The 14,234-nt window shown below is 37.4% G+C and overlaps 1 protein-coding gene across 1 annotated transcript in view; it reads left to right on the plus strand.

Moving 5' to 3' along the window:
* Positions 1–14,234, plus strand: part of CARMIL1 (capping protein regulator and myosin 1 linker 1) — a 171,405-nt gene that overhangs the window by 57,710 nt on the left and 99,461 nt on the right. The window contains exons 12-16 of the mRNA XM_063098227.1: positions 317–420; positions 2,883–2,960; positions 3,093–3,169; positions 6,244–6,348; positions 10,297–10,366. Coding sequence (XP_062954297.1) covers positions 317–420; positions 2,883–2,960; positions 3,093–3,169; positions 6,244–6,348; positions 10,297–10,366 — 434 coding nt within the window. The remainder of the gene's footprint in view (positions 1–316; positions 421–2,882; positions 2,961–3,092; positions 3,170–6,243; positions 6,349–10,296; positions 10,367–14,234) is intronic.

Raw genomic sequence — 14,234 nt, forward strand, 5'->3', positions numbered from 1 at the left:
TAAATTGCTTGCCTCATTCTAAGACTTTAAAGTAAAATCTTTTTCGTCCTTGGACACATCAGAAGACGTGGAGCAAAGTGAAGCTGATTCCATTGCTCTTTTTGATTCAGTGAGATGGTTGTGTCTGCGACTAACCTGTTCTTCCTCAGGGTGTGTCAAAAGAATACACAATCATAGTGCTACCTCTTGGGGATGGTGCTTGTGGTTAACCTCCATCCTGCAATTTGATGGAACTGCTGAGCTGTTTATAGAAACTCAGAAACCTTATTTTGTTTCCTGGAGTGGAAATTGAGCCTGGATTTTCTCGATGTTGCAGGGGTGAATAGCCTTTCTCAGTCACTCAGTGCCAACCCATTGACCGCCTCCACCCTTATCCATCTAGATCTCTCAGGGAACATCCTCCGAGGAGATGACCTCTCGGTGAGTTTTCCTTTCCTTACTTCCATCTTCAAAGAAGCTGTACTTAATAGTCTGTAATAATCCTAAACATGACCTTCTAACGCATTTCCCTGCATCTCTCTTTATCATGACACCTTGAAATCACTTAAATGCAAGCTTATGAGGTGAAAATCATATTTAGTGAAAATTCCTAGAGCCTGCCTTAATTAAATGTAGCCTATCACCATAGTTGGTTTTTTTCTCATTTAATAATGCTGAAGTTCAAATTCTTTTTGAAAGTACTTTTTCTGAATGAATTTTTTTTTCATTTTAAAACATTTGTTCACCAATTACAATTTGCTGATAAGGAAGATTGGTAACATAAACCGAACTATTTCATCATTAAATAAAATTTTGGGGAAGACTGGTGGCTTTTTTATAGTTTGCAATTAGGAGAGAATGTTGGGATGTTGGGATACTGGTCTATTTCATGAATAAAACAGGGGTAGGGGTGGGCTAGAAGTAACCAGGGGCTACTCTTTAGAGTTTGTGTGTGAAGGCAAAAAGATGTCCCTCAAATATAATAAGATTTTTTCATGCAGCTGAATCAGTAATATAAATGTTTGACAGATTTTACTTATATAGTGAATCAGGTATGATCTCATTGCTATATGTGGTGAATGGTCTCTGGTTACTGTGATAGAATTTAGAAGAAATGTTCCTCGAACAAGAGGACCTCTAGCTAGTGGACATCTTTGCAGGCCTTAATTTGTATTCCACTGCTTTATATGCATGAAAAAGACTGTGAAATTTATTCTTATTTCTCTTGTTTTACTTTACCTGTAAGGCAGGGAATACAAATTAAGGCCTTTCTGTAGTTTCCATCCCTCTGCCTTCCCCTCCCCACCATCACACTTGAAATCATTTAAATAACACTTATTTCCTGGTATGCCATGACTTTTCCAATGCATTTTCCAATTGAGATTGTCACCTTCACTGACAATTCATAAATCTGTTCCCTCCCAAGATGAAACAAGGAGTCTGATGTGAAACCATTCAAACATTACAGCAGCAATGTAAAGCAGTAGAAGGAAGGATAAAAGAAGAGACTGAAGGTGAAATAATAAGATTCAGCTAAAACAGGAGCATTAATCATCACCTAAGATGACAAAATAGCCTGAGAGTTATTTCCCTGGCCAGGGGCGGGTCTTATCCCAGCTTGCCTCTGGGGAGAAGGGAGCGGAATGATGAGGCCTGAGTGAGAGTGGGCTTGCAGCCTGGTACAGGCTGAGGGGGTTCTGGGAGCCTTGCAGCAGGTGAAGGAGCTTCCCTGGCCCTGTGCCTTCTGGGAAAGCAGTCTAGCAGGGCTTGCCTCTTGGCAGAAGTGTTGGCCAAGTAGGGTCTTGTCACCACTTCAGGGTGATAAGAGCTCCCCCAGCTGGTAACTGGGAGTAAAACCACACCAGTCTTAAATGTCTCTTGAGGCCACTAGTGCCAGGCAAACAGTGAAAGAGAGGATCTTCATGTAAGTGAGACCAAAGTGGTTTTTCTGAATCACAATTTCTCATTCACACAGAACAACTTGTTCTGTGTGCCTGGTTAGTCTAAAGTGTTCATGGGCTAACTCTGAATTGCTCTTCTGCATTCCTTGATAGAGAAGATTTTTCTGAAGTGCACCATATAACCAAATTCTACATACACTTAAGTGTTTGCCAAGGACTGAGATACTCTCAGTATAAGCTTGTCTGTTTTTGCAATTATCTGGTGGCATCCAGGGAAGCAGAGGAGAATTTTAGCTGTTTGCCTGGTGGCAGGGAGCTTGGACTCAGTTTGTTATTGGTGGGCAGGGTAATTAGAAATCAACAGAAAGTGATCGATTTCATTGTTTTGATGGCTTTGCATGGGGGGAGGAGGGAAGGTTAGGCATTGTGACCCGCTAAAACCCAAAGTGTCTTAGCTATATGTGAGATTTAAAAAAATATATATTAATAGTGCTGTCAGACGATTCTTGTTAGATTTTGAAAGTAGCTAAGGATAGGGAAAGTATTATGTTGGACAGAAGAGAGTACAGCCTGAGACCATCCTATGGTTCAAATTAAAATTAGTGGTTCCTTGAATGCTTTCAAAGTGATTGGCGTTTTGTTAGGGTGATTGCAATTCAGGTGTTAATTCAATCTCAGGAGTTAAAGTTAATTAGCACTGTTCCAAAATTATGTAATAAAAATTGAGCTAATCAGGAAAACTAAGTCAGTGTCATAAAAAGGGGGTTTGGTAGTCAAGATTCCATCTGGCCTTTTTTTTACTCAAACATAATTTTATTTTAAATATTCTTTGGATTTCTACTCTCAGGGAAGGTAATAGAATGACAGAAAATTCTGCTAATTCTGTTAGGAAGAGCAGAGAACGGTCTGGGGAATTCGGGCAATTTTCTTTTTAAAATATTAACTTGTATTTTGTGTGCATTTCTAGATCCTAACATTTATTTTTTTGTTTTTTATTTTAAGCACATGTACAATTTTTTGGCCCAGCCAAATGCCATTGCTCATCTGGATTTATCCAATACAGAATGTTCCCTGGACATGGTAATTTTTTTAATGTATTGCTCTGGGATCTCAGAATAGCCATTTCGATGGGATATAGGGGCTTTCTCTCTAATGAAATATTCTCTCGGACCTAGAAATATTTGAAAATGAGAGTGCCTATTTCTTTCTCAGGTTTGTGGAGCTCTTCTCCGTGGATGCCTTCAATATTTAGCTGTGCTCAATCTCTCCAGAACTGTCTTCTCTCACCGGTATGGGTTTATTCCTGCTATCATTGTCATCTAGAAGTATCTTTCTCTGAGAGAAAGTTGTAGTGATAATGAAAACGGAGTGATAAGGGGTGAATGTTATAAATGAAAAAGATGGCCTTAAACCATTATCTATGAATATTAAGCCTTGAAAGCTCAAGTTTTTGATATATCTTTCTTAACCACAGATTAATGTTCTTAACAACTCCAGCCTGCCTATGTGAACTATATGATAATGCACTATTTCTCATATGTGGACTCTTTCTTAATATAGTAAAAATCCTTTCAGAAACTTCTATAGGTATTTCTCAATGATGAACTTGGAAGTAAGTATAAACTATGTCCGGGGGAGCAAAAAGAATAGTCATCCCAATAGTCATCCCATGCATTTTAACTTGTAGAAGAAATTGAGGCCCAGCCTAACTAAGTACCTTTCTTCTACCCTCCTGACTTCTAATTGTTTGCAAAGTAAGGCAGTAGATTAGGAGAAAGAAGAAAGGATTCACAAACAGCAGCAATTTAGAATGGAAAGAGAGTACAGAAGAATTATGCAAAGTACATGGGTTATGTAAGTATGGAATTCTGGGCTCATGTAATGTATGAATACAGTCCAACAAGTAGCATTTGTAATTATGACAACAAGTCATAAGCAGTATTTTAGTCATTATATATTCTTTAATAACATGGACTATTGTTTAAAATTAGAAATACATCCATTTTTACTAGTTAACTTTTTTGTTTGTTTTTGTTTTTTGGTGGCTGGCTGGTACAGGGATCCGAACTGTTAACCTTGGTGTTACAAGGCTGTGCTCTAACCAATTGAGCTAATAGGCCAGCCCTAGTTAACTTTATAAAAGCTTTATATATTCAAAGAGATAACCCTGACTTATTTGGAAAGTTCAGTTTTGTGGCATGCTGTATTCCACAGTTATGCTTCATAAATGAATTACTTTACATTTTGAAGTACTATTGCTCCGTTACTTTGAACATGATGTAAATCTTTACAATAGCAAAAAAAAAAAAAAAAAAAAAAAATCACAAACACCTTAATAGAGTAAGGTCAGGGAGTGTGAGGTCTAAGAAATGAAATGGAGGGAGAAGTTGAGTTTTCCAAAATACTTTGTTTTAGGGGGCATTTGAAAGTATTGAGACCACCTAGTCAACTCATGTATTTGAAGGCAGCTTATGAAGCTATGCTTTGGTGGAGCTGTAATTGACTAGGGAGATGATAGCATGGACTACAAAGGTTTTTGTATAATCAGCTCTTTTGAATTTACAATGCTGTGGATTCTGTGATGACTGGTTTTCAGGAGAGCTGATAAGGTTGTAGGGCAGAATTGTGCTAACAAATTGCCTTGTCTTCCAGATGAAAGGTTGTGATTAAACTGTTTAATACCCAGTACCTTACCTAGATATAGTTGTAGAAAGCCCTTAGTAATTATGTTGAAATTACTGATTTTACACCACGGAGTGGATTGTTAGCCAGGCTATTCATACTTTAGTTCACAAATAACTTTATAAGTGTATCAGTCAGGGTAGGTTAGGTTGTTCTACAGTAGTAATGGCCCCCTTCCCAATCTCTGTGGCTCTCAGCAGTGTGGCTTTGTAACACGTCTGTTGTGGGCTGGCCACATCACCTTCACTCTGGGAGGCAGAGCAGCCTCTATCCAGAGCATTGGTAGTTGTAGAGCAGAGGAAAAGGAGATCATGGCAGTGCATGCACTGGCTCATAAAACTTCTCTTTGAAAGCCATACACGTCACTACTGCTCATATCCTAATGGCCAGACAGACTCATATGGCCATGTCTGCTGTCAGTGGGGGACAGAGCAACATCCTCCCTCAGAAAAGGGCAGTGAATATTTGGAAACATTGGAACAGTCAACACCAAGACGAAATAGCGGGAGGAGAAGTGTATTCAAAGAATAATAACAAGCTTATATATATCGTGCTTCTATCTGGAACCAGAGTTGTTTGAAATATCTAAAATCATGTGTTCTACCAGAATTCGCTTTCCTCTTAATTTTATTTTTCATCTTCTCAGATAGAGATTGTGGTTGCTTAGATTTTTCTTCCCAAATAGACTGAAATTGTCCTATTTTAAAACTTTTCTTCTAAATTTGTTGAGTATTGACAGGTTTTCTCAGACCTCTGTCCATTCAATATTATTGAATATCATGTGGTTCAGCAAGACCTCTGCCCTGAGATTCTCTGAACTCCTTCAGAGTATGAATAGCTATCGTTAAATGAGTGCTTACTATGCATCAGGCTAAGTGGTTTACACATGCCAGCTGATTCAGTCTTTCCATCAATTTTGTCATAGAACAGAACAAGAAAAGTGTTCAAACTACAATCTGAACTCTTGAATCCTGGTTTTCTTAAACTCTAATTGCGTGGTGTTGACTCTGCCTTATTTTGGAGTTGTATGATTTGATCTACTTACTTCCCACTGTAATAGCAAGGGAATGTATTTGGAGGTTATAGCCATTTCATTTTGTACTTTTATCTTTAACTATTCTAATATCTGGCCTGAAATGATTAGATTTGTGATATGATGTCAATAAGCTGAGTAGGCTATTTGTCACGCAGGCTTCATGCCATTCAGACTTTCTGTGCTGTTCCTCAGTTCAATATCAGGTCACAATCTTCTTGTACCCAAGACCTGCCACATCTAAAAATATTGCCAAATGCAGGCAGTGATCATTAACATTTGATGTCACCCAGTGGGAAAGCTCTTTATGTTAGTGAGAGATACATATCTTTTCTGAACTCCTGTTTTTGAAAACTCCAAATATACAGTTTTCTGAAGATTGAAAAGTGAAACACAATGAGTTCATTGGCTACAAAGAAAAGGAGTAAGGTGTTTTATGGACTTAATGATATGTCTTAACTGCTCTTATGTCATTCCTTTAATTGTACTGGATTTATTCATTTAGGTTTCAGACATTTATTTGTTTCTTTTTGCCTTTAAATTTTTACTGAAACTATGACTGATTCATGTTTTATTTCACAGTGTTTGAATACCGAACAAATAAGTTTGATGGAAGTGTAACCACTCTTATGACTTTTGTTTTTTCAGGAAAGGGAAAGAAGTACCCCCGTCTTTCAAGCAGTTTTTTAGTAGTTCTCTGGCTTTGATGCAGATCAACCTTTCAGGCACAAAACTGTCTCCTGAACCCTTGAAGTGAGTGGTTAATTCATTTTTCCAGAGCTGTTAAAGTTCAATTTGTTATTATGAATGTGCTTGAGGGAAGGAAGAAAGACTTATAATCCAAAGACAGATGAGAATGCTCTTTTACTTTGGGGCACAGAGTAAATTAAATTTTTTAAAAGTACATTGTGCACTATTGATATTATTGCATCATCTATGAAAAAAAAAAAAAATCTTCCTTTGGTTTGTGACCTTGGCAGTAGACACTGCCTTTATACTAACCTCTGTTCAGTCCATTTTAGGCATATTCTTTGTGTGTGTGTGTGCTAATCAATGTTTATTCTAAATTTTCTACTACTAATAATCAAACTTGGTACACATTGTATGTATGTAACAGAATCAACTTTTAGGTGCTTTGGTTCCTGAACTACCCAGGTCAGTATAGGCTGTTTGGCATATTTACTTGGCAGCCAATTTATGTCTTGGATTAATATCGCCAGTGTAGGTGTATTAGTGAAGTTAAAATTTTTAGCTAAATTGAGGTTTGAGAATAATTTGTTATTTTTGAGATTTCTGTTCACCATCGCCAGAAAGAATCAAAAGTTCAGTGTACAAGGACTGTAGAGTCAAATTCTCTTTGAGTCTAAAGATATTTTCAACTAGTTGTGATTATGTACATGGTCAGATATGCTCAAATGTATGCACAGAATTCTCTTTTCCCCAGCTAACATGTAAGTCAGCATTTAATTTTTTCCTTGTAATTTGTATGAAATGTTAAAATCAATGTCTGCTATTCATTTTACTAGAAAATTAATCTTCACCTAACTTATAAATTGCATTTTCTCCTCTTTTTTTTTTTTTTTTTTTGAGAGATGTGAAGTTCTTGATTCTATATAGTACCATATGACTAAAACAATGGGTGACTTCAAGAAAGGTAGATTCAGTCAAGTGCTAAGAAAATGTCTGATGTTATAGCAGGCTTTTTTCGAAAATGTTGAATTAATATATCAGAGGTCTCTAAATCCAACAGCCATAAATAATAAAAAGCTTCAGAATATGGCTTTTCTGTTAAGAAACCTATCAGAATAAGTATTCTAAAGGAGTTTCATTATAATTTAATTGTACTCATTTACTTATGAGTTTTGATATTTATTGAGCATCTGCAGGGTGCTGGATGCTACGAGGGCACTGAATAGAAAGCAAAACCTTGTCCTCACAGTGTATCAGCAGGAGATTAGCATATTCAAAGTAGCATTAGTGATAAGTACATGGTATTCTAATTATTTCAATGTTTTTGACCTCTGTGTAATATAGAGTCACATTTCATTGTTTAATGTAATTGATTTTATGAAATATTCTACAACACAACACTTGGTGTACTGTACTTTATTATAGATATATACCTATAAATAATGTACCTCAAAGAAATTTTGTAATCGTTAAATCTTGGACCTGTTGTTATTTATGTGAATAATTTTAATCAGCAGTCTCTTCAGCTCTGTATTTTACTCAGTAAAAATTTTAATGTGAGGAAGTCTTTATGGCTGAACGTTCTGTTAACAAAATTCCATATGCACAGTTAATGTGATATGATAATTTGAAAAGATTTCACCAAGCTGAAGTGCTCAAGTTTATGTATGAGACAGGAGGTCTGGAGGAGAATTTGCAAAGTATTACCCTAAGCTAGACACTGTACTGGGTGCTTGTATATGGACTGTCACACTTAGTGCTGACAGCAGTTGTGGGCAGCTGGTATCATCATCGCCATTTTTACATTTGTGGAAATTGAGGCTCAGCGAAGCTAAGTAATTTGCCCAAATTCACTGTCGCAGGTTGGGTTTTCTGGGAAGCAGACTTTGAGATAGAGATTAGTTTGTAGGGTTTCTATTAGGATGTCTCTTGGGATTTCCACCTGTGAATGGAGAGAGGAAGGAAAGCAGGACTGCACAGAGGGGGCAGTGAGCTGGGAGGCCTTCCCAGTGAAGGGGGCGAACAGGGCTCAGTCCTCTTCCTGACCCCATTGCTGCCCCCCCAGTGCACCAAGAGGGGCGGAGGCGACCCTTGTTTCTCGAAGGCTTTTGTATCAGTAGCCATGAGAGAATAAGCTAAAGAAACACGGCTTCCTTTGATAGGAACACTTTGTTAGGTATAATATCAGAAGTTTCCCACTTAATTTGGGGTTCCTTAAAAACAAGACAGTTAAGACAGTTCTGCCATCACTAGGTTAAGATAAAAACACGGTGTGCTGTAGTTTTCCCCCAGTGCTCACGAGGCTTTGTTGTGGTCGTTCGTTTTGTTTTATTTTACTAAGGACGGTTTGTATGGGTAATTTATTTTTACTGTCTCGTGAGTTGTTGCCTCCTAATCGCTGGCCTTCTGCAGTTAAATATCTTCAAGCACCCCATTTATTTCACCTTAATCTACATGTACAAAAAGTAGGAAATATTTTTCTTCCATCTAAGCATTGTAAAAATGAAATGTTGAAATATGTGGCTAAGTCCTTGAAACTCGGCATAAATTGGAAATATAAGGGACCTCTTTGGTAATGTCCTACCTCACTCATTTTACTGTGGAGAACACAAAAAAGTGATGTGTGTAAGGTCACCCACCTGTTAGTAATAGAGCCAGGACCTGAAGATGGTCCTTGTACTTTCAGTGGCTCAATACTGCCCCCCAAAAGAAAGGGGAAAACAATTTTTTATGGAGGAGAAATTTAGTAATTGAACATGTGTACAGATGAGATACACCAACCTTTCTCATAGGACAGTGTTTAAGGATAAGGCATTAATGAGCTGGATTTAGAAAACAAATAGAATGGCACTCACCTCCATGCCACCACTGGGGATCTCTCTCAGCAGGGGAGGCCAAAGAATGGCTGGAAGGAGAACATCTCAGAGACTTGGGCATGAAAAAATTCCCTACCGTCTCATCTCACCCTTACCCTGGAGGATTTTTGGAGAATGCTGGGTGGAGGTCCTTTCCCTGGGAACATGGAGTGCAGGCAGTCAAGCCCGGGTAGCAGATGCCTGGGTTCCACTCTTCCAGTGCTTACCACAGTCTGCCTTGTCTTGTAGTTATTTACTCACATTATTTGTCTCTTTTGCTTGAGAGCAGGAGCCTTCTCATGCTCATCTTTGTATTCCCCACAAAGCCCAACTTAGGGCCTTTGGTTCATTCAGTGTAATTTAATGGGTGCGTGTGCCTGTGTGCGTTTTTTGTTTCAAGCTTGCTCAATGATGTTGGATTTTATAGGACTGACTTGTAAAAGTGGTATCAATTCATTTTCTTAGAGAGATATGAGATCTGAGTGATGAGTCCAGTCTCCTCAATTTGCAGATGAGAAAATTCCTCAGAGTGGTGATGTGGTTCACTGTGGCCCAGCACGTAGCCAGACAGGCAGGATCCTGAACTCAAATTCAAGATGTGTGCCTTCTTATCTCCAGTGCTTTTATATCCTTGCCCACCCACCTCTTTAGGTCTTCAGTATACTCATCTGGATATAATTTCATATCCTTGTAATACTGTGGAGCCTGACTTCCTCACTACCATATTCCTTAGGGAAAACAAGATTTACTTTGCTACTCTAATAACAGTTGCCTAATAATATTCTAAACATTATTAAGGCTGTTCTCAAGCAGATGCAGGTGGGAATTTATCTGTGATGAACACAATTTAATTTCAATATGCAATTAGGTGTGCTGTTGGTTTATTTGCATAGGAATAGCAGTCCTACCAGGTTTTGCATTTGTGATGGACTTGCTGCCTATCAGACAGAAGAATGCTGCAGCATCATTTTTTTCACTGTTGTTGGGAGGTGGAAATGCAGTTTGCATTATAAAAAGTGCGAGTGTGCTTGATGCTTGACCTGTGATTCAGAGAAGGCATTCTTTTTTCTCCAGGCTTTATTCAGTGTGCTTACATAGTTTTGGGGGGTGCATTGTATGGAATTTTGTATCTAATGTGTGTATTTCCTCCCTTCAGAGCACTGTTATTGGGCCTGGCTTGTAATCATAGCTTGAAGGGGGTTTCTCTTGATCTCAGCAACTGCGAGGTAAGAATACCTTTAGACTGTGCACTGGAATAGATAGATAATAGCCTCAAAATCGCTTTGTCTTCTTCCTGGAGAAAGTGTGATACTATGATTCCACAGGGTATAAATGAAGCATAAAAATGTACATTATATAAGTTTCTGATGTTCCGTATTTTGTGGGTTTTATCTACAAACAGCAACCGAACATCATTCAGAAAGCATTCAAGTGTGTTTTTAATGACTTGCTTTTTTTCTGTTCTTGGTGTTTGTTGCCTAAGTATTTTATGCTGACGCCTTGAGATGGAAAGTCATAAACTAGCTTTACCATCATGCAAATGTAACATCCAGCCTTCATTGCCTGGGACAAATGTTATGACCTAACTTGGATTTGTAAAGTGTTGAAGAGAATGTCTGTCTTGTCATTAGTTTTACTCTTTAGTATCTCGATTTAAAACAGGAAAATTAAAATGCATTTCGAAATTACAGCAATTCCAAACACTTCCTATCAAAGAGCCCATAGAATGAAAGCCTCTCATTTTGAAGGGTGCCTAAACTTTTACTATTTTAAAACAGTTAGTTAGTGTGGGGATTAGTAAGAAAATCCCCAGGTGCAAACCACTCAGCCTATTCAGAGCCTGACTTTACCCCCATGTCAGACTCTATCACTTCTCAGGAGTGGAGATGGGAGTGTCCGCATTCCTATACCCGGGCCTCTCTGTCCACTGTTCTCACCTCCAAGAACACTCCTACTATATTCCTCTTCCTCCCCAAGGCTTCCCTTTCTTTGAGAATCTAGCTCAAGTTCAACCTCCTGCAAACATGCATCAAACTCCTAGGCTGTGCAATCCTGGATGAATTGGTTGATGGTGCTAAATCTGCATTTCTTGCTTGCAAAATGGAGAGAATTTTAGTACCTCAGTGGGTTGTGATGAGGTTTAAAGGAGCTCTTTGAAAAGTGCTTCTTTGGAGTATGTGGTACACATAAAGGTTGTTTATACTTGTTTTCTTGTCTGTCACTCTGTCTGCTGAATTTCTCCCCTGACTGCTTCAGCCCTTTGTGATCTTGTTCTTTGCTAGTTGGCTAGCACTTGATGGTGACATGCATTTTGACAGTGGACCACATAGTACCTTGCACAGTTATTAAATTGGCTCCTGCATACTTGCCCAGCTCGGTTGTAACTTTCCGGAGGGCAGTATTTGTGTTGCACTTTGTTTTGTGTTTCCTTGAGCTCGTAACAAAATGCCAGGCACCAAGCCAATACTAAATATGGAAGATTAATGCTTTACCTCTCTGAAAATTCTGGAAACTGTACAAGTCTGAAATTGTACCATATAAGTTTTTAGTGTAGGATTTTTTTCATTAATTTCAAGCTGGGGTGAAACCAACTTTGTAATTTACTTGTCTTGTTTTGAAAAAAGAAAAGTAAAAAAAAAAAAAAGAACAACAAAAAGCAAACAAAAAATTTCTAAAAAACCTTGCATTGTGGAATTTTCATGTGCAAATCAATGATCTTTCATTTATAAAGACAGACTATATATAAAGTAGAAACCAACTCTGGTAATATGAATTAATCATTTGTTTACCAGAACTTTACTTAGGGACATGCCAATAATGAATTTTTTTTTTTTTTTTTTTATCGAGGGAGGAGATGGAGGCAGATGGGAAGGGTTATTCTATCAAAAAAAGCAAATTGGTATCAACTTTATTGCTCTATCAGATCAAACTACTGAATTAGCAGTGACCCATAATGTGGTTATATTATTCTGATTAAATGTCATGACTGCTACCAATCCAGTGTCTTTCATTTAATTCTTTGAGACAGCTAGAACGGGCATAAGTGATCATCTGGTTACCATACTTGTAGATGAGGAAACTGAGGTTTAAAGAAGCTGAAAAAATCCAGTTCACTAATGGCAGAACCATAACAGAAATACATTGTCCTGATGCCTGTTGTTAATAGTAATACCAATAGTGGCAATTATTAGAATGTTAAATATGATTAGAAATTTCCTTCTCAAATAAGTTGATGGGGTCATATGCCCAAAGAACACTGTGTTATATTGCTGTACACCTTGTTCTTAAACTTCTTTGTGATCTGTTGGGAATAACTTTCAAAGACAGTTATATTAGGTGAACCATATAAAAATTGACATTTTTGTAGGTCAAAATTGCAGATTATCAGCAATTTCATAAGGTTCAACTTAATTGCTAGTAGTCTAATTTTTTTATATGTATATTTTTTATTAGGGCAGGAATCTAGATCAAATGATTAATCTCTGATAATGGGATTAATAATGGTAATGCCAACTCTATTTTGGCTTTTTATTTATGGATTATATGATAAATTGATACTGCTGAGATGGGGAAGCCTTAAATGTATGTTAGTACCAGGTTCTTCTACCATTATATAGCTTGAATCCCAGTACTGGTGACCACATTTGTAAAGTCACACATTATATTACTGCTTATAAAATTGGTGAAACACTAAAATTATTTTTCTACACTATTTTATACTGTTTTGTCACATTTTGTTTCTTAGGGCTAGATGTCCAAATTTAACTAGATTTCAGTTTGCTCCTCTTCATGATGTAGTAGACCACCCCTCAAAGGTGTTTGGAGTTCAATATCATTCATATTAGAATGCTTGGCACTTTGAGTATTAACTGTTAGTCTTTAATCATCTGTATTTGGTACTTTGGAGTTTGTGTAATGCTCTCAGAAAGAAGCTTTCACTAACTTGGCAATTTAAAATCATGCATACGTGTATTTCCTGTTTGTGTGTTTTTTATTTAGTCACAGTAGACACAACCCACTTCACTCTTAGCATACCTGTCAAAATCATGGAAGAATTTAGCGCTTAACTTTCTCTGATGCTCATGTAAATCTAATCTTAAAATCCAAAAGGTGGTGAGGAATGGGATTTCTCCTTGACACCATCATCTTGAGAGGTCACTTCCACAGGGATGACTGATTCACGATGAGGGCTGACAGACCTGGGATGAGTCAAATGTCTGCAGCACAGTGCTGGACAGTGTTGGACAGCTGTTGTCCTGCAGTTTTTGATGTGGGCACCTTCAGAGTTTGGTGCCTCTTACAGGTGCCCCTAATAACACAGTCTACCCAACCCATGAAAAAGAACGATTGTGGAATACCTTGAAGTCTTTTTATATTTATAAAGAAATAATTAACTTTAATATAAAGCATCTATATAGAATTTTGGATCCAGATTCACTTCATTTCTCAGTAAGGAAAAAAATCAGGTTTGTAGGGGTGTCATAGAAGGTAAAAAGATCACCATCTAAGATGGTAATTGAGTTTATGGGGAGGAGAGAGGAAAGTAACCTTGAAAGTAGAGATTGAAGGGCCTAAATAGGGAAGCGTGCAATAAATTTAGTTGGGCAAATTATTTTTGTTTTTACCATATGCTGGTTCCATTACTGTTCGTTCTCACCTTTCCTGGTGAGCTGGCTGGTAGTTCTCAGAGTATTTCTGTATTCCTCTCAAAGAGGCATTTCACACTCATTAATTGGAATGAGAGAGGAGATTTACGCTTTATGCTGTTAAAAAAAAAAAAAAAAAAGGAACATGCAGGTATTTATAAATTATGAAGTTGCTTTCCTACAATACAAACATTGTTGTTGTTGTTATTTGGGGAATTAAATCCCAAAATTTGGTCTGTATTCTTTTGGATCTGTGAAGGAAAATGTGGTAAATACTGAAATTTATGTTGCATTTATAGAATGTAAGTATAACTTCTATACTTACACAGAAAACATCTGTGTCCCTTAAGGTGTTTCACATCGATTATGTTATCACTTCATTTTCTTTCCCTTGGTCTTTTAGTTCTGAATCTCCTTTGTATAAGAAAATGACTCAAAGTATTTATGG

This window comes from Cynocephalus volans, chromosome 5, assembly GCF_027409185.1.
Source record: "Cynocephalus volans isolate mCynVol1 chromosome 5, mCynVol1.pri, whole genome shotgun sequence".
NCBI classification, from domain to species: Eukaryota; Metazoa; Chordata; class Mammalia; order Dermoptera; family Cynocephalidae; genus Cynocephalus; species Cynocephalus volans.